This window comes from Protopterus annectens, chromosome 9.part0 (assembly GCF_019279795.1).
Source record: "Protopterus annectens isolate FY-2018-M chromosome 9.part0, PAN1.0, whole genome shotgun sequence".
Classification (NCBI taxonomy): Eukaryota; Metazoa; Chordata; order Ceratodontiformes; family Protopteridae; genus Protopterus; species Protopterus annectens.
Window position 1 is genome coordinate 1,593,592,620 of NC_056743.1, and position 20,770 is coordinate 1,593,613,389.

General features: G+C 38.5%; 1 protein-coding gene across 7 annotated transcripts in view; it reads right to left on the reverse strand.

The window, feature by feature from the left end:
• Positions 1–5,724: 5,724 nt before the first annotated feature.
• Positions 5,725–20,770, reverse strand: part of EVI5L (ecotropic viral integration site 5 like) — a 2,636,797-nt gene continuing 2,621,751 nt past the window's right edge. For all 7 annotated transcript variants that reach the window (XM_044084539.1, XM_044084538.1, XM_044084535.1 and 4 more), the window contains one exon: positions 5,725–7,752. In XM_044084539.1, coding sequence (XP_043940474.1) covers positions 7,432–7,752 — 321 coding nt within the window. In that variant the 3' untranslated portion in view covers positions 5,725–7,431. The remainder of the gene's footprint in view (positions 7,753–20,770) is intronic.

Sequence of the window (20,770 nt, forward strand, 5' to 3'; positions counted from 1 at the left end):
TAATTTGAGAAGATAGACTCTCCAGCAAGACTGTTGGCTATGGATGTCTTTATGAGGGGTGTGTTGTCAGAGTGTAGCACTCTAGTGCTAGTGTATGGCTGTAGCAGATTTTATAGTGCTGGTGTTTTATCTGGCTGATGGAAGATTTTCTGGGCTAAGCTTTAGCCAGTTGAGTTGTTTGAGTATTGAACAGTGGTGTGTCCTTTAGGGTGAGTTTGATGCAAACTTGGCAAATTTGTTATAGCAGGTGTCTAGTTTTGTTATATAGTTTTGTTTATCAGACTCATATCTCGAGGTATGTGTTGGCTCGTCTTTCTCAGGCATGTCAACTTATTTCTGATTTTCCAGACTCTGAAAGTAAAACTTCTGTTCTTTCCTTATTAGGGCCTTCCTCTCAAGTCGTGTGTCATTCTATTAAACATAGTTATGATGTGGTGGATGCCTCTTCTAGGACTGCTTGGTTCAGTTATGAGGAGGTATTCTTGGCTTAGGCTTTAACTTTTATTTGATGATACTAAAGCTAAGTTGATGGATGCTTCCCTGGATTCTAAACTTTTGTTTGGGGAAGTGGCTGCTGGTTCCCTTCAGGATAAGGGCAAGGCCTTATAGGAACTTAAATGTGTGTGTTCCTCCTGTGCCTAAATTTCAGAGAAACTATTTCGCTAAGCCTGCCTTTGTTCATAGGTAATCTCGCCCTGTTACTAAAGGTAAGAAGAGTGGCAAACAGGCTCCTCCTGCTAAAGCTACTCAGTTTTCTGGGACACCAAAGCCTTACTTTCCAGACAAACCAGGTGTTGTGACCGTCTCTTCAGCCACATTCCTCTTTTTCATCTTTCTTTTCCAGTTTGGCTTCAGATCACCCAAGAGTCTTGGGTTCTGTTGATCATTTGTAAAGGGTACTTCATGGTGTGGAAATCTTGTCCTCCTTTTAAAGGCATTCCTCAACCTCCTAAGGAACAACTTCACTTTTTACCAGAGGTTCTTCAAGATCTCTTGTCTTGGGGTACAAGAGCTGTGTCTCAAAGGGGGAAAGGGTTCTACTCCAGACTGTTTCTAGTCCCCAGAAAAGAGGGCACTTAGAGACCTATTCTAAACCTCTCTCATCTAAACACCTTTCTAAAGGTATCTTCCATTTGGATGTTGTCCCTTCAGATTCTGTCTCCTCTCTTGTTCCCTCAGGCCTATATGGTGTCTCTGGATCTCAAGTATGCTTATCTTCATATTCTGATCCATCCCCTTTTCAGTTTTACGTTTTTCTGTTGCTTCTTGGCATTTTCAGTTCTCTGATTTGCCCTTTGGCATTTCTACTGCCCCAGAGGTGTTCACTAAATGCCTTGCTCTTGTGGTTGCTTTTTTGCATGCTTCAAGTGATCCAAAATTTTCCTTATTTGGACATGTTGATTCAGGCATCCTCTCCAGAGACCCTTTTGCAAAATCTTCATTTTGCCATCACCCTTCTTCAGAGCCTGTGGTTCACTATAAATTTCAAAAAGTCTTCTCTGACTCCTTCGCATGATCATATTTTTTCTGGGTTGCAGGATTCAGGCAGTGCCAATGCATGCATCACTGCCCCCCTCCAAAGGTTTTAACTCTCATTTCTTTATTTCACACACTTCTTTCTCTGGCTTCCATTACCACCAGGGAGTTTCTAAGAGTTCTGGGTTTCATGGCATCCACTATTCTAAATCTACCTCTGGCCAAACTTTACATGAGAATGTTTCAATGGTTTCTGAAGTCACTGTGGCTTCAACATGCTCATCCTCTAGAATTTGTATTGCCTCTTCCTCCTTGTCTCGGACAGGAACTTCACTGGTGGATTCAGCAGTTGCATCTGAATCCAGGGATCCCTTTTCATCCCCTTTTCTCTCTCAGGAATTGTTCAGAGACACTTCAGACATGGGATGGGGGTGTCAACTTTTAGCTCCATAAAGGTACAGGGGGGTGTGGTCTCCTTGTCAGCAGAAGGAGCACATTAATGTCAAACAGATGAGAGCTCTTCTGCTGGCTCTTCAGGCCTTTCAGTCTCTTCTTTCTCCTGGGCTTCTCAAGGTTTTCACAGATAATACTACAGTGATGTGGTATATCAATGAGCAGGGAGAAACAAGATCTTATCTTCTTTGCTGGTTGGCATTTCTGGCATGGGATTTTGTGGTCAAGTGCCAAATGACTCTTCAGGCCATTTATATCCCTTCCAGTCAGAACTTTGCAGCAGACAGTCTGAGCAGGTCCTTAACTTAGTCCCACTAATGGATGCTTCACAGTGATGTGTTTCTGGACATTATCCACCAGTGTGGTACTCCTCAAATGGATCTTTTTGCCTCTCCTCTGAGTAGAAAACCTCTTTGTTTAGTGCATGAGTCCCAGGTCCTTTGGTATGGAAGGTGGATGCCCTCTCATTCTTTTGGAGTTTCTTTATGCATTCCCTCCCCTTCCTCTCATTCTGAAGGTGCTGTTCAAATTAAACAGGATGCTCCCAAAATCTTGTTGGTGACTCCCTTTTGGCTGCAACAGCACTGGTTCCCTCTTCTTCTACATCTAGCCAGAGGCAATCATCTCAAGTTATCTGACAAGATCTATCTCTTATCCATCCCCACCTGTCCACGCTTCAACTGACACTGTGGGTGACAGGATTTTGATTCCGCATAGACATCTTTTTTTCTAAGGATGTGCTGCAATTCCTGCAGGAGGCCAGGAAAACTATGACTAGGAAATCCTACTTATCCAAATGAAAGAGGTTTTCTATTTGGTTTGACTCTCTCATAACCTGGACCCACTTACTGTGGATCCACTTACTGTGGATCTCCTTTGGTTCTCTCTTATTTTTGTGAGTTGCTCAATGCTGGGTTGGCCTATTCTTCTATTAAGGCCCACCTATCAGCTATCTCTGCTTGTCTGCCTTTTTCTCCTCCTCCTGCTGCTAGATTTGAAGTGAAACAATTTCTTAAAGGCGTCCTTAATATTAAACCTCTCAGGAAGCCTATTCCTCCTCCCTGGGATCTTAATTATGTTTTAGAGAAGTTGACTCAAGCTTCTTTTGAGCTTGCTGTTTCAGCTTCCTTGCAACATTGTTTCTGGAAGACTGTTTTGTTAGTGCTTACTTCTGCCAGATGGATGTCTGAGTTGCAGGCCCTTATGGTTTGCCCTCCTTTTTTGATTTTTCATGAGGACACAGTGTCCTTGTGCACTAACCCTTCTTTTATGCCAAAGGTGGTTAATGAGCTATCGCTTAATCAGTCTATTAATCTGCCTACTTTTTCCCCTTCTCCGCAAACTGACAGTGAGAGGGTGCTGCATACTTTGGACATGCATAAGCAACTTAAGGTTTATTTGGATATGACTAGGGCGATTAGAAAATCTGAACAGTTGTTTCTTTTCATTCTAGATCTTTGGGACTTGCTCTATCCAAGCAAACCATTTCTTCTTGGATTTCTAAGGCTATTTTCTTTTGTTACAAATTTCATGGCAAGAGCCTTCCTTTTTCAATTAAAGCTCATTCTACTAGAGTTGTGGCTTCGTCTTGTGCTTTTCTTAAAGGTTTACATACTAATTCTATTCATAAAAGAGCTACCTGGACTTCTGTGCATACCTTTACCAAGCACAATAAGTTGGATGGTACCTCTAGAGTTAGGGCTGGTTTTGCTAATTCAGTTCTTCATGTTTTTTTAGGGGACTATTCTGACCCTTCCTCCTCCAAAGTTTCCTCTTGAGCTTTGGCACTCTCCCATATGTTTTGAACACTGCAGCAGTGAATGTATGGACATAGTACAGTTCTGCAAAATCTTACCATAACGGTAGACATCCTTACCTTCACTGCTGCAGTACTTGCTCCCTCTCTCCATCCCCCTAGTTCTTTATCTTCCTGAATGTACACATTACGTCTTGGGTTCCTTGGATTGGTGTTCCTCCTGGGGCAATCAGTTCGGTCTTTGGTAGGCCTGAATGTCACCTTTATGCCCTACATTATGCAGGGCGCATTTGGTGACGTTCAGTGTACCTTTAAAATAACAGGAGACTTTAGTAGAATGGCCAGACGTTGGGCTTCCGTGGCAGGGGAATCCATACAGTGGATATAAAAAGTGTACACATCCCTGTTTAAATGCCATGTTTTTGTGATATAAAAAAAATGAGACCACAATAAATCATTTCAAAACTTTTCCCACCTTTAATGTGACCTATAACCTGTACAATTCAATTGAAAAACAAACAAATCTGTTAGCGGAAAAAAATATAAAAAATAATATTTGCCCACTCTTCCTTGCAAAAGCTCTCCAAATCTGTCAGAATGTGAGGGCATCTCTTGTGCACAGCCCTCTTCAGGTCACCCCACAGATTTTCTACTGGATTTAGGTCTGGGCTCTGGCCGAGCCATTCTAAAACTTTATTTTTCTTCTGGTGAATCCATTCTTTTGTTGATTTGGATGCATGCTTGGGGTCATTGTCATGCTGAAATGTGAAATTCATCTTCATCTTCAGCTTTCTAGCAGATGCCTGATGGTTTTGGGCCAAAAGTGGCTGGTATTTGGAACTGTTCATTATTCCCTCCACCTTGACTAAAGTCCCAGTTCCAGCTGAAGAAAAGCAACCCAAAGCATGATACTGCCGCCGCCACCACCATGTTTCACAGTGGGGGTGGTGTTCTTTTGGTGATGTGAAGTGCTGTTTTTGTGCCAAAACTACCTCTTGGAATTGTGGCCAAAATGTTTAACCTTGGTCAGACAATAGCACATTTTCCCACATACTTTTGGGAGACTTGATGTATTGTTTTGAAAAGTTTAGCAGGGCCTGGATGTTTTTCTGTGTAAAAAAAGGCTTCCGTCTTGCAACCCTACCCCATAGTCCAGATATATGTAGAATACGGGAGATTATTGTCATATGCAGTACACAACCAGTACTTGCCAGAAATTCCTGCAGCTTTTTCACTGCTGCTGTAGGTCTCTTGACAGCTTCCCTGACAAATGTTCATCTTGTATAACATCATTGCTGTCCCATATTTTCTCCACATTTTGATGACCGTCTTCACTGTGTTCCATGGTATATCCAATGCTGTGGAAATTTTTTTGTACCCTTCTCCTGACTAATACCTTTCAACAGTGAGATTCCCTTGATTCTTTGTAAGCTCTCTGCGAACCATGGCTTTTGCTGTAGCACACAACTGAGTAAATGTCAGGAAAATTCTATTAGGACAGCTGAACTTTATTTGGGGTTAATCGTAATCTCTTTAACAGATGAAAGGTGCATACCCAAGAAGACTGAATGCTGTATTTAAATCAAATGGTGCTTCAGCAAAGTATTAGTTTAAGGGTGTGCACACTTATGCAACCAGCTTATTATATGTTTTTTATTTTTTAGATTTTTCTCCTAACAGATTTGTATGTTTTTCAACGGAATTGTACAGGTTATAGGTCACATTAAAGGTGAGAAACTTTTTGAAATGATTTATTGTGGTCTCATTTTGTTATACCACAAAAACCTGTCATTTTAACCCTGGTGTGTACACTTTTTATATTCAGTGTATGTTTTGAATACTGCAACAGTGAAGGCAAGGACATATACCGTTATGGTAGGATTTTAACCAACTGTACTTTCTTTTGCTAAGGCAGTCCATTATAAAACATCTTTTGAGAGTAGGTGAGCATTAATGCATCTAGATTGAGAACATTGTGTTTTTTTTTTTGCTTTACAAATGAAACGAAAATAAATAGTTCACACACAAGAAAACATAACTGGGAATGAAAAAAGCCATTTATTTCACCCACCAGTAAAATAAACATACAGAGTTCCTTGTATTTTTTTTTTTGTTACTAGTGGAAATCTTACAAGCCATGGCATGTAAACCATAAGCAAATGTAAGTTAACAATTGGGTATGTGAAGAAGATAAAAAACATGAACGTTAACACTTAAAATCTTACACTTGTCTTTTTACTACTTCAAACATTGTTATCATGTTAGATTGTATTGTTAAAACAATATAAGAGACCACACAATGACAGCCTTTCTTTAACTTTTTTTGGCACACAGTGTAACAAGAAGCATTCCAGACAGTTGGTTCATTTTCATCTGGGTTTTCTCATAATATACGTTTTGAAAAAAATTACAAAAGCAAAGTTTGGCAGGAACACTCTGTATCAAAGTGTTTGACATAAACACAGTTATGCCCAATTTGGGCATATTTCAAACACCTGTAAATATACTTTTACTTTTCAAATTCGTTTTGCTGCTTTGTAGAAATTCCTGGTTTTTCTTTTTCATCTCATCAGGAATGACCATAATCAAAGATTCAAAAAATTATTAAAATAAAATACAATGAAAAGGTTCATAGTTGCCATGTTGCACCTATATGTAGTTTAACAAGGCAAATGAACCTCTTCATAAGCCATACACCTGAGAAAGACCAGGACACAATAAATAAATGTCACCACAGATCTGATACTTATATACACTTTACAGAAATAAAAAGTGCTATTACAATGCAATGGAAGTGCTACCTATAAATTAGTGACTATCTACAACATTTTCTGCTGAATTGACCTTTGGGATGTTGCAAAAGAAATGCAACAAAAAATACCTCCTTCTCTAACTCTGCAGCTTCAAACCACAGAAGGCACACACTGCAGTTTCTGATTTAACTTGCTCAGTCTTCTATATGACACCTGGTGAAAACAAATATTTCCAGCACAACTCTTAAAGCATAAAATCAGTTTAACTGTATTTTTTTACCAAACATACAACATTACAGAATGCAGTTGTTACCAGCTTTGCCCTTTAGCCACATACAGTAACTTTTAACTCATTTTTTATTGTAAATGTAACATTACTTTGGACACCTTTTACCACTGAAATTGTGTGTGTTCTACTACTGGAAAAATACAGTTCTCAATTTCTTGCAGCCTGACCCCTAAGACGTGTCATCTCAACAAAATGACTTTTAAAAGTAACACCATTTTTTATCAGCTGTTAGTAAAATAATAAAAAAATGTCTATTAAGAACAGCTTAAGATATGTAGGACACCACAGCTTGTTTTCTAGTTGCTGTTGCTGTATAAAACAACACTGAATGGATTTTACAGGTATTCTGTATCTAGATATTGCAATACGGCTAGCAATAGTGCTGAATGTTTCAGCCACATAGCTGAACATACTCATTTTTTGCTAGTAACTGAAGTTCAGTTAAAAACTGTCTTTAGTCTACACCTTTATTTTTTTAAAGGCTTAAAAGTGCTAGCCATTCTGGCTAAGAGGCTAGGCTACAATAAGAAATAGACAATTGAAAAGTGTTGCTGGCAGTACCTACTGAGGGCAGTGCTAAAATGTGTATGTCCTACTACAACTGGTAGTGTATTTATTTTGGCCAAGACAGTTTCACCCTTGGCTTTAATAACAAGGCTGTGGAGTGGTTCTGCATAAATGGAGTGAGATAACTCAGTGTAATCCTAGTTGTCAAAGCTTTTTGGGCACACACTTGACTGGTCAGTCTCTGAATCCAGTTCTGCGGCAGAGTTCCGGTCTTCTTGTTCACTGTCTGTGCTTCCATCACTGTCCTTCCCAGAGTTATCTATGACCCTCAAGAAGTGTGCATCCCCAGTGGAAAGTGAATATAGACTGTCTTGTAGCCCACCTACTACCATGGGGCTTGGTAAAAGGTCTTCATCTGATGAATGGATGGAGTCATCATCTTCTAAGTGGTTAACAATGTGGATTCCATCAAATGTTATAGGGTTTTCAAAGCGTTTCTGTCCTTTGAACAGTCTGATCTAAAATATAAAAACATAACAAACGTTTTAGTTAGTGGAATATGGTGATAAAGCCATTTGAATATGAACTTATCCACACTTTTACACACTTTGCTTCAATGAATTTCTAGAAACTACTATAATCATGCTGTTCCATCATTCTCATAATTCTTTTTTATTAACAGTATGCCGTCTCTTTCACTACAATGCAACACAAATAATCCCATATTACATTCTATCTAAGCATGGTTTGCATGTCAGTCATCTGCTATTTTTTTAATATTCATGCTGGCATGTTACTACAAGGAGTTATCTGTTTTATGTAAAATATTATCAAGCTTAGCAAGGCTGGGACTGTCAGTGGTACAGTGATTAGCACTTCTGCCTTGCAGCACTCAGCTATTTTGTTTGCCTCTTGGGTGGAATGTCTTCTGTGTGGAGTAAGTATATCCCCTTGTGGCTGCATGATTTTTGTAGGGTGCTCCAGTTTCATCCCATATCCCCAAAGACATAACAGGTGACCTAGAGATCATTCGACTTGCCAAGCAGCATAGCATACTGTGTGCATATGAGAAAATGCAGAAGTGATCTGAAACAGATTGGACAACTCCCTAGATTACCTTCTTTCTAGCTTGCGCCCACTGAATGTTAGGACAGGCTCCAACTCCCCATGATCCTGAACTGTCTATAGTACGTAACTATAAAATGAATGAATGATAGTTTAGAATATAAATAGCTAGACATTTAATTAACTTATAAATTAACTTTAACTGTTTATATGAAAAAATAAGCACTTACGTCAAGTAGCATACACTCGACTTCATCAGATAAAGTTTAGAACAATATAAACCATTTTATATAACAATAAAATAATGTCACATGTTTAATTCCCTCCCTAACCACCAAATTGACATCGTTGACAATTTGAAGGTTTTAGACTATAAATCTTTCAAATTGAAAAAGCTGCAACTTGAAATTACTTATTTCAAAAAATGCATTAAGCGGAGACGGGTCCCAAAAGGACTCCACACTTGGCGTTACCCAACTGGGTTAACACCCAAATCAGCCTTTCATAACGAACTTTTAAAGTTGTTTGACCAACAAGGACTTGAGTTACTTGAAGTCATGGTCAAACACTATCAATGCAAGGTCGACACATTAATACAGGACATTGAAAAATTGGACAATACTATAAAAAATGACCATGACTTCACACGTTATCAGTTCGAGTACCAACAGACTTTTAACAATATTGACAAGCAAATGGAGAGGCTAAGACTGGGTAAAATTAAAAAACTGCAGAGAGATGAACGAGATTACAAAAATGGGACTGCCTACCTGGACCCCCCCCCCCTTCGCAACAATGGAATGTTTCATTGAAAACTAATAGCTTTCACAACAGTAACAGCGAGGCACTCAATTTGGATGAAAACAACTGTCCTCCGGGGCGAAACCAGCCTGGTCCTGTAATACCTAATGGTGAGGATCCTGGTACTGATTTACAAAGCACCTGTGATTTAAGAAGGAGCGAACGGATCCAAAACAACAACAACGTTTCCCATACCAACTTAAATATAAATACAGGAGAAGGAGTTCAAACATCAAATTTTCACCAGGATCGGAAGCAGAACAGGATAGCTCAGAACAGTGGTCGCAAAGAATGGAGAACCACCAACAAAAGGAGGGGGCGCAAAAGGTAATGCAAACTTATGAAAGTGAAGTACTTTTTAAGAACTTTGACTTTGAAAATACCAGTTTGCGAACGAGTGCACATGAACTTAATTCACCATGTTTACCACATGAAAATGTGGATGCAACAGGAGATTTCAAAATGTTTAACTTTTCTGACTTTGTTATTCAGCTCGAGTTGGTGAATGTTCTGTCTAAAGGGTTGTCATCTGTACTTGAAACTTTACATGTGAAAACTTAACTTGGGCTTGTTATTTAATCATGGATTGCATGAGAACATTGATTTTAAAATATTTAGCACTTATAACCCACCTCTCCACCCACTGTTAAATATGTTTAAAGTTTTGTCGGAAATTGATCTAAGGGAATTATTGACTAACTACAACAATTTAACTAAAATTGTGAATTGAAAAGGGAGGCAAGGGCAGAATATGTCCAAGAGTGAATGGGACTTCTTTGAGGAAAGCAGATGTTAGAATTGTAAAAGCAGATAAGGGGGGTGGGGTGGATTGGTGTTTTTCAACCGTAGTGACTACATACGGAGAATGGAGAACATGTTAAATTTAGTTACTTATACACAAGGATCACTAAATGAGTTAAATCAAGCACACAAACGTATAAGGATTTTTATCAATGACCTGTTTATTGAAAATAGGACAGATTTGAATTTAACTTATTTCTTGACCATGGTCTCCCCTAAAACACCTGTAATCTTCAGGGTCCCAAAAATCCATAAATACCTAAACAACCCCCCTTTATGGCCAATTGTGGATGGAAGAGATTCAATGACCTATCCTTTAGCAAAATATGTAGATAGTCTATTGAAAAAATATGTGGCAAAGGAACCATATATTTGCAAGGACTCATGGTCATTTTTAGATGCAATTAATAAACAAGTCTTTGACTTGAACTACAATTTTGCAACCATCGATGTCAAAGACTTGTACACTGCAATTCCACAAGATGTAGGAATTGAATGGCTGGAACTACTACTAGCTAAAAGGGGAGCGACAGCAGCAGAAATGGGCTTAATAGCTGAGCTTATGGACATAATTCTAATAACTTCTTCTTGTTTAATGGTCAAATTTATTTACAAAATAGTGGAGTGGCAATGAGATCCCCTGTAGGCAAGGGCGCCCGCAGGCAGGTGCAAGGGGGTGCACTTGCACCCCCCTGGATTTTCTTAATGATATCTGCAAAAGACACTTTTTTCTATTTTATTTCCGCTTACTTTTTTTTTCTGTAAAAGACACTTTTTTCTATTTTATTTCCGCTTACTTTTTTTTTCTGTAAAGCCTGCATTGTTCGTAGAATCGGACTTTTAGGAAGAAATGTTAGCGGAGGTGGTGTGGCAGGCAGTCACATGACACAATGATGCATACTTGATTACTAACGTGACAAGCGTCAAACTCCTCCTTAAACTTTATAACTGGCGACCGCATCATTATGGAAGACTGCATGTGGACAGTGGAGAAGACTATCCTTCCTGATTCATGGCTGTGGCTATTCAAAACCATCGTGTGGTGGAAGGACTGGACTGGTGGTGGTGTTGGTACAAGAAGAAGGTAGGTTGGTTGCTCCACTCCTGAGTCGGAGTCCTTTTTTTTCACAGTGACTGAACACTTGGCGGTTGTCGCTAAAACACAAAAGTGGCGCGCACTTACTTGAGATGGAGTTTGTGTGAGTGAGTAGTGCTCTGCACCTTCCGTGTGTATATTTTGTGAATTTTGTAAAAGAAAGAAGTGTTTCAGTATCCTTTCCCTCATACTTAGTTGAACCTCCCCCCTATAGAGCTACCTTTTTCGAGTGTGGAGTGGTTAATGACTGCTCTAATTGCATTACTTAATATAACATACATACTTATTAATTGACTTATAGCTGGTTCTTCATCCTTTTTTCCAAAGATGTGTGATTCATTTCTCAGCTAGCAACAGGACCAAAGTTGCAAATTGCTACGTATGCCTTTGGAGCGTAAAAGGTGCTTCTTCCACCACAGTAACAGAAGCAATGGGGGGGACTCTAATTTGTCCTTCTAGAACTTTATTTAAAAGCGTTTGAAGTGCACTCTTAAAGTTAATCAGCCTGGGGAAAAATAAAATGTGTAGATCCAGTTTCCCCTTACTACTTGGTTACAGTTATAGTTAGTGTCTTCACCCAGTATTGGCTTTGTTCAGGTATTTATTGGCTTCATCCAGGTTTTTTGCTAATGTTGAGAGCTATGGTAAGAATTGATTTCACTGAATATGTTTGGGGGCTATATTCTCCCATTACTGGTTTTGTCTGGGTGTTATTTGCTAAGAGGTTGAGAGCTATGGTGAGAACTGAATTCACTGAATGTTTGGTGGTTGTAGTCACCCATTATTGGCTTTGTTCAGGTCTTTTGTGCTAAGAGGTTGACAGCTGTGCTATGGTGAGAACTGAATTCACTAAATGGTAGCTATTTAAGTTTCAGTCTTCCTCTTTCACAAAACAGTTGATTTGGCGTAGTGGTATGTTGCTCTGACTGTTTTGCACGGGGTCCCCTGGGTTCAAGACGTGGCAGTGAAATGTATGGTGGTAACGCAGCATTTTATTCTAGCAACTTTCAAACATTATACAAGCAATGTTTAAAATGTGTCCCTGGTTTTGTCCCCCAATAAATTTTGGCTTTTTCCAGATTTTTTGTGCTGAAAAGTTCAGAGATACAGCTGAGTGTCGAGTAGATTTTACAAGGAGCCGAGAGCTGCAGGGGAGCAAAAGTTTAGGGCTGCTTGTGTTTAGTCTGCTTGCATTGTTAATAGCACAACAGATAGTGTACTTGCTGAAGGCTGTGGGTTCTACTCCCACAGTAGGTAAATGCATTGCTGATGCTGTATTGTGTTGTAAAGGGGGTGGATGCTGCAGTCTTTTGGCAAAGATAACTAGTAACTATGAACCTGTTAACAGTTTGCTATCCATTCCCTATTGTGGTATTACTAGCTTTTCATTTTTTATTGCATGCAACAAAAGCAATTTATTCTTCAAGGGTAACAGGCACTTTATTTGTAGATTAAACAATGACATATAAATTGTTTGCTAGCAGCAACCTCTTTATTAGTTACAAATTTTTCAATGTGGAGTTTACTACTTCAGAGATTGTGTATATTTTTACTGATACTGGTGGACTTGAGTAGACTTTTATGATGGTAATGGTCTGAATTGGGCAGTTTTGTCATTGGTGGATGCTTTTGTTTCATTGTTTACTGGAAAAATGTTCAAAACAATAAATTTAAAATGCCCTCTAACAACTGTACTGTATTGTACAAGGAATATAATGTAATACAGTCCGGAAGATGTATCAAAGAGCACGTGTATGTTATGTTCGAGGGGCCTATGATTTTGTAGACAGCCCAGAGTTAATATTTGCCATTGGCAAAATGCACTTTCTCTAAAAGTGGTTTTCAGTGCTGTTTCAATGCATGCGAATTTCAAGAGCAGAGAAGTGTTAATGTTAGTCTATTTTCATTGTGAGACTGCATTGCTTTAACAGATATGTATTAGGGTTTGTGCTGTAAAATGCAAAATAAAACTTTCAAATGAAATCCTAAATCATCGCAGAAGTAAAGCAGTATGCACATTAGTGTTTATGATAAATGGGGCAAAATAACCAAGGAATGGGACATTGGAATGGCTGCAGGGGGGAGGCTCCATTTGACCATGATTTTGTGAGTGGTGATAGCAAGCACAGACAGCCCCAGTTGAACTATACCTCTCAGTTGTCCATATCTTTGCAGAATGAATAGATATTTGCTGCTTATTTTGGTTTGTTCCTCAAATTTGTGACTTTCTAGCAAATCATTTAGGAATGAAGCCATTAAATGACAGACATTGAGTTTCAGATGTCATAACCTTCAGAAAAATGCATGCTAATGCAAGACTGTCTTTACGCTTATACAAGACTAATTTTTAGTAGTGTTTGTATGTTCCCAATATATTTGGCCTTGTTCAGATTTCCTGCATTAAGAGGTTGAGAGGTACGTGCAAATCACTTTGTAGATTAGGAATATCCAAACATCTCAATTGTCCCCAATTCTGGCTCAAAATGTTGCTCTCCTAATAATCCCTCCTCCAAAATGGCAATTTTGGAAGAAAATGTGGAGGGTTTACAATTATATATAACTGTAATGATCACTTATAGATTTCCTTTATTTCAGAAATGCATGTGGATGCTCTTATTTTGTTAGCTGCTTCAAGTTAACTGTTAATATTAAAAGGTGTCCCTTTTTGACAGGTATTTTGCATCACATTTTGGTCCGTTTTCATAAAATTGTGGTTTTCTGGCAAATTAGTGGCAAGTCATTAAAGATTGAAGTTAGAAAATAATGGCAGACATTTGAGTTTCAGATTTCATACCCTTCAGAAAATTTGTACTAATGCAAGATCTACCTGTTCTATTTAAGTTATAAGAGCAATATTTAAAAATTGGCCTTATTTTTGGGCTTGTGTCGCACTTCTAGTTCTGTGTATGGCTTTGTCCAGATTTCTTGCTCTGAAGTTGAGAGGTATGAGTGTCAGATCCATCACTGTCAGCCAGAGACATTTCAAATTGTGACATACTTATTGCACCCCACTCCCCATTGTAGTGGCTCTGGATGTGTCCATGGAAGGCAAGGAGCAGTTATGCAGTGTAAGTGTGCAGAGTATTCCCCCATCCAAAGTAGATCACAAATCGACCGTGGCTTTTCATCTGTCCTTGATTTTGCAAAATGTTCTGGTTTTGTACTGTTGATTTATGCTTCTTATTCTGGAACTGTATGCTGTCACAGTGCCCTGTTTCTCTGTTTAAGTAGCCATGGTTTAATGAACATCAGGTAAGTTTGTCGGAGATTGTAAGATGCAAGTAAGCTTTAGTAAGCTTGTCGGATATTGTAAGATGCAAGTAAGCTTTAGTAAGTATATTGTTAAAGAATTACCAGCATTGAAAGCCTTTTCGTTGTTGCCATGCAGAGAATATTTACATGACTAGATAATGTATAAGCCTTGGGTATTGAAATGCATATGACAGTATTTTATTTATTTTATTTGCAGTTGGTTTGCCAGGATAGTCCATTGGGCCAAATGAACCCGTTTTCAATGGAGTCCTGGGGAGAAAAGCTCCAAAACTAAGTAGGTTATTAATAGATATACAAATTATACAATTACACAGAAGTTAATCATACAAGAAATAACAATTTGCAAATAATACAACAAAAACTAGAGCGAGTACAATCTAGTGATGAAATTAATGGGTAATACAGACTAAAGGGAAATTTAGCACAAAAGCAATGAGAAATAACATATTTGGAAGCATTTCATGACAATATTGAGGAATAATAACATATTAGGAAGCAATGCACAAAAGTACTGAAGCAATAACGTATTAGGGAAGCAATACTTGGGAAGTGTGGCCTAGTATATTCTTTCTGATAATTGTAGGAATAATATGTATGAGTTAGGGTGGGTAATTAGGAAAGTTGCAGGAGGAAACAGAGGAAGAAGGAAGATGGAGTTTGCAAGTGTTAATGTGGGTGGGAGCAAGAGCATTCCCACTGGGATACTAGATGTGAGTGAAGAGATCTTTTAAATATAAAATGGTTGGGGGTGGTGCGAATGGAAGGTGGTAGGGAGTTCCAAAGGCATGCAAGGCCATAAGACAGAAGATTTTTGCCTGGGGACGAGTTGGTTTATATACTTCTAATAGATTTTGATTGTTGGACCTTAATACTCTAGCAGGAAGGTGCATTTTAAAGGCTGATGAAAGGGAGGGACAAAGGGAGGGGTTGAAAATGAGCTTATGTGCAAGATTTAGTTGAGTATATGTGAGAACTGGGTAGCTCTAGCCATTTTAGTTTTGGAGAGAGGAACAGTGGTGGGTGGAGGACTTGTGGTTGGTAGCGAACTTGGCAATTTTGTTGTAGCAAGAGGAAAGTTGTGTTTTAGAGAGGTCTGTAGATTAGTTAGGAGTGGAGCTCCATAGAGAAGGGAGGGGATAAGAAATGAGGTAGAGGGTGATTTTGGTAGCAGGTGTAAGGTAATGATTTTGTCGGTAAAGCATACCAAGTTTTTGATGGGTTTTCTTGATATTTAACTGTAGGTGGGAGTTGAATTTGAGCTAGTTATCAATTTGGACCCCAAGTAACTTGGTCTCGACACCAGTTCCAGGGGTAGATTATTTTGTCTAGAGATGTGGAATGTGTTTATATTGAAAGAAGTTGCCTTAGAGGGGTGAATAACATTAATTTGGTTTTAGAGGCATTGAGTGCTAGGTGATTCCTTTTCATCCATTGCTCAGTTGTTGTAAAAGCATCTTGAGTCAGTTTTAGGAGTGAGGGGATAGAGGTGGCAGTGCAGATAATAGCAGAATCATCGGCATATTGGATGATGTCTGAGAATGGGATAGAGTTGCGGAAATCATTTATAAATATATTGAAGAGAAGGGGACTCGGTATAGAGCCCTGGGGTACCCCAGTAGGAGTATTTAGAAATGAGGAGGTGGCCTTTTTCCATTTGACTGCTTGAGATCTGTTAGATAAGTAGCTGGAGAACCAGTTCAAGGAGGAGGGAGATAGGTTAAGTTTAGAAAGTTTAGTTAGTAGCAGGCTGTGAGAGAGTGTCAAAGGCCTTAGAGAGGTCGAGTAGTAGGGTAGAAACAATTTGGCCAGAGTCGCGGGCTTTATTTAGTTTCAAGGAAGGAGAGGAGGGCGGTCATAGTGCTATGATGTGGTCTGAATCCATGTGTGGGAGTTAGTAGGTGATTATCTAAGAGATGTGGAAGGAGTTGTAGTTGGATACACTTTTCTAGGAGTTTAGAGATGGGGGACAGAATACCTATGGGCGGAAATTAGTAACGTTGTTGTTGCCACCTTTTATGTAGAGGTATGATAAAGGCCCTTTTCCAGACTTGGGGTACTATACATTCTTGGATAGAGCGGTTGATTAAAATGCTAATAGGGTAAGCGATTGCTTCAGCAGCTTTGCTAAGAAAGTAAGAAGGGATGTTATCAGGAGCATTGGTGCATGGCTTCAGTTTCATAAGGAATTTCTTTATAGTAGAAGTGGGTATAGGTTTAAATGAGAAAAAGGAGTGTGAAGAGGGAGAATTAGGGGCAGATGAAGCTGATGAAGTAGTAGGAGTAGGAGGAGTGGAGGGATGGGAGTTAGTAGATGGGAATGAGGAAGTAGTAGCAGAGTGGGGTAGAGAGATGGTTGGGGATGGTAAGGGAGTTTTGGAGAATGTAGTGGTGTTAAAGAAAGATGATGTTAATTTGGAAATGGATTAAATGAAAAGAGTTAAATTGGGTAGCCAAGTCTTGGTCAGGAGCGTTTGGGTCTGGGGTAGGGGTATCTGGTTTGCTGGGGTTAAGTAGAGTAGAGATACCTTTCCAAAATTTCTGAGGGTTTGATTTTATTATTGTTTTTGAAGTGTGGAAAAGTAGTTTTGTCGGTTCAAGATTATGAGCTTTTTTACCTTATTTCGAAGTATTTTATATTCATTGTAATAAAAGGACAGGATTACAGTATTTTCAGAAGCTCATTACATTTTATTGCATACCAGTGTCTTATAGCAGTGTCTGTGTGTTAGTACACTTGTAGTTGGGTCAGGGTGGCTTTAATGGTATATGGTAAATATGCATAGCTACCTTACTTAAAAGCCAAGCCCTGCAACAACCAGCTCCACACTGAAGTCAAAACACAATAGCTCTGGTGGGTAAATGTACTCTGTAGTAATCAAAAAAGGCAAATGTTTAAAATAACTACAGCTTATGTGCAAACACAATAGGTAGTGATGAAACAATGCTCTGCTAAAAATGCTTTAATGCTCCACATTGCTGAGCTGCAGATCAGTTATCACTGGCTACCAGGATTTCACCCACTTCAGCTCAAGCACGGTGCCGTTCAGTGCAACCTTCCCAGAACTAATTTGTCTGACCAGAATTATTTGGTGTGTGTATAAGAGGGAGGTAGCATACCCCTCAGCTGTCCAGATTTTTGCCCCATATTCCTCCTAAAAGGATTGAAGTTGCTAAATGAGACATTTCAGTTTTAGATGTCATGTCATTTAGAAAAATGCATACTAACACAAATCCTGTTACTCTTGCAATTTTCTAAGTTTCTGAGAGCCATATTTATAATCTGTCCCTATTTATTTTAGGCTTTGTCCATATTTCTTGCACTAAGGTTGAGGCCTTGAGGGGTGTGGTATGTTTGTGAGAAAGTGAAATGCCCAAGTTAGAGTTAACAGGTGGAATTTTCAAGTGCATTTTCAAGGAACTGTGAGTTTTAAGGGAAGCTAAGTTCACTGCTGCTCATGCCAAGTCTATTTACAATGTGCAACTGTTTTGTTTAGCAAATGGTATCTGTATTGTGGTATAAAGTTTTAAAGCTATGTTAGTAGCACCACAAGTAGAATACTTGCATCTTAATGTAAAGGCTTAAGGTTCTATTCCTACAGCATATACATTTGTATGCTGCAGTCCTCAGGATGTCCTCCTTTGGATGAGATGCCTAATAACTATGAACCTGTTTTTCAGCTTATCATCCATTTTCTATTGCAATATACCCGCTTACCATTTTTTTAATTTAACATAGGCAATTTATTCTTTGACGGCAACAGGCACTGAATTTGTAGATGAAACACTGAAATATACAGTTGTTTTCTAGCAACAACATCTTCATTAGTTTCAGATATCTTTAATGTGGAATTATTCAGATTACTTTTACTTCAGCAGAGTCACTCAAACAAGTGCTGCTGTATAATACAAGGGATATAATTCAATTATATATTATAATTAATACAATCAGGTAAATCAAATAACTTTTGCATGGCCCTAACGGTGTGCAAGGAGCCTATTGCTTGAAAACAGTTCAAAGGTAAATAACCTGCCACTGGCCAGATGCATTTTCTTTGAATGTGGGTTTCAATGCTGTTTCATTGAATGTGAGTTTCAAAAGTAGAGAAGCTTTAATGCCAAGCCTGTTTTCATTGTAAGACTATTGCTTTATTTAGGTTTAGTAAATGCCTCAGTGTTTGGGCTATAATGTTTGAAATAAAAGTTGTAAATTAAATCCAACTGCCTGTAATCATTGTAGAACTAAAGCATAAAACAGTATGCACACAGATTTGAACAGTGTCTACAGTAAATGGGGAGAAATAGCCAAGTAATGGGACACTGGAATGTCTGTGTGGGCGGGGCTTGGGGTGGGTGGACTTGGGCGGGGCTGTGTTGGCAGGGGGCGGGGCGAGCTATGTGGGTGGGGCTCTAGGTTTGCACCCCCCTGCAAAAAATCCTGCGGGCTCCCTTGCCTGTAGGCGGTAGTTTTGCTAATGTTGTTATGGCCTTTTGGGTGGATCAATTTGTGCACAATATAAGTAATGTATTTAGGAGTGAGATTGTCTTTTACACTAGGTTTTTGGAAGATATCTTTTTTATTTTTAAAGAGGATGAACATACATTCAAGGAATTTATGAACTATTGTAACAGCACGACAGATTTTTTGTCATTTACACAAACATTCCACAAGGACACAATAGCGTTTCTTGATGCTGAGTTAAGGAAAGATATGTCCAATAATAATACCTAGCTAAAATACATCATAAGGAGACTTATTGTAACTCCTATCTTCACTACAGTAGTGCCCATCCTCAACATCAAAAAAGGTCCATAATAAAAGCACAACTAGTTAGAGCTGCCAGAATGTGTACCACTACCACTGATTTTGAAAGTGAATGTAGAATATTAGTTCAAATGTTTATTAATAGGGGATATCCAAAACATATGGTGAAAAACTTATTGAAGGAAGTCCAAAACAAAAGGGCGAATGGTTACTTTAAAGCCATTTTAAACAACATGGGCCAAAGTGTAATTATGAACAATACGCTACCCTGTGAAAACGGCAATAGCTCAAGTTTGGACTACAATCATGCTTTCATTACTACATTTAGTTTAGGTGCAGATAATATCAAACATATTCTGCAAAAAAATGGGCGCATTTTCCAGTTTGATAAGGAGCTTATTAAATTAGGACAATGCCCTAGGCAGATATATAGGAGGGGTACCACATTGAAGAATCTTTTAGAATTACCCCCACCAAGGATTACACGTACCCCGGGGATGTACAAATGTGAATCTTGCTCATATTGTAGATACATACAAACAGGTAGCAAGTTCAACATCCTTGATGTTGACTTTACAAGTAAGGGGAGATTTAACTGCAATTCTGTTATGGTGGTATACTTAGTCTCCTGCCAGTCCTGCATAGGGTTCTACATTGGTAAGACCAAGCGCAAACTTAAAGAAAGGGTGTATGACCACATTTATAACATCAGAAAAGTTAAAACTGAAAATGCTCTGGCGAAACATGTAGCAGAAAATCCTGGCCATTCATTCACATTTAGGGTCATTGACCAAGTGGAACTTGATATTAGGGGTGGGCCTTTGGGTTACAAGCTTGAACTAAAAGAACTAGCTTGGCAGTTAAGGACAAGGTCTTACGTTCTACCCAGTTTGAATGAAATATGCTCCCTTGGTTGTGTATTAAAACTGAGAAGCCTCAAATGCTAACAACAAGTAGGGAACATGGTTAACCATTACCTATTTTTTATGTTTTGGTTTTGTATGAGGTCATAAAAATATATATAATATAAATAATTTTGGTTGAAAGATATCAAATATTTATGTAAAGTAACTTTGTGTTAAAAATGCAATTAACATAACCAACTTCCGAAACATAATGGTAAATACAGCTTTAAATAATTAATTGGATATAATACAGGTGATAGGTGAAGAAGGGAGGTAATTAAACATGTGATATTATTTTATTTTTATATAAAATGGTTTGTATTATTCTAACCTTTATCTGATGAAGTTGAGTGTATGCTACTTGACGAAAGAGCTTATTTTTTCATATAAACAGTTAAAATGACCACTGCCTGCCTTCTTTTTGTTTTTTCTGAGTAGTTTGTCTCGTGGATTATTTACATTTGCTGGCTTTATAAATGAACTTGCATTCTGTTCCTTGCCATTTTAGAATATCTATAAAGTCACTTAAGTCAGACTGTATATGAGAATGGTCACTTGTGGTGTCTATCAAATGTACCTGGTTATCAAACAGCTAAACAAAACTTTTCCTATATTTTAAATTATTTTCTGTGAATGACAACCACTTTGGAGTGCACTGTTCTAATCTTACACTTCCCAAGACAACCTAGTGACAGAAAAGAATACAAAGGTGGCAGGATGCTCACACCATCTGTTTAAATGTTACTAACCAGAACAACTAGCTTACTAGTGCTTGGCTAGCTCTGCAAAGTTTGAACTTCTGGAGAACTGCTGCAGGAAACTAAGGTGAAAGA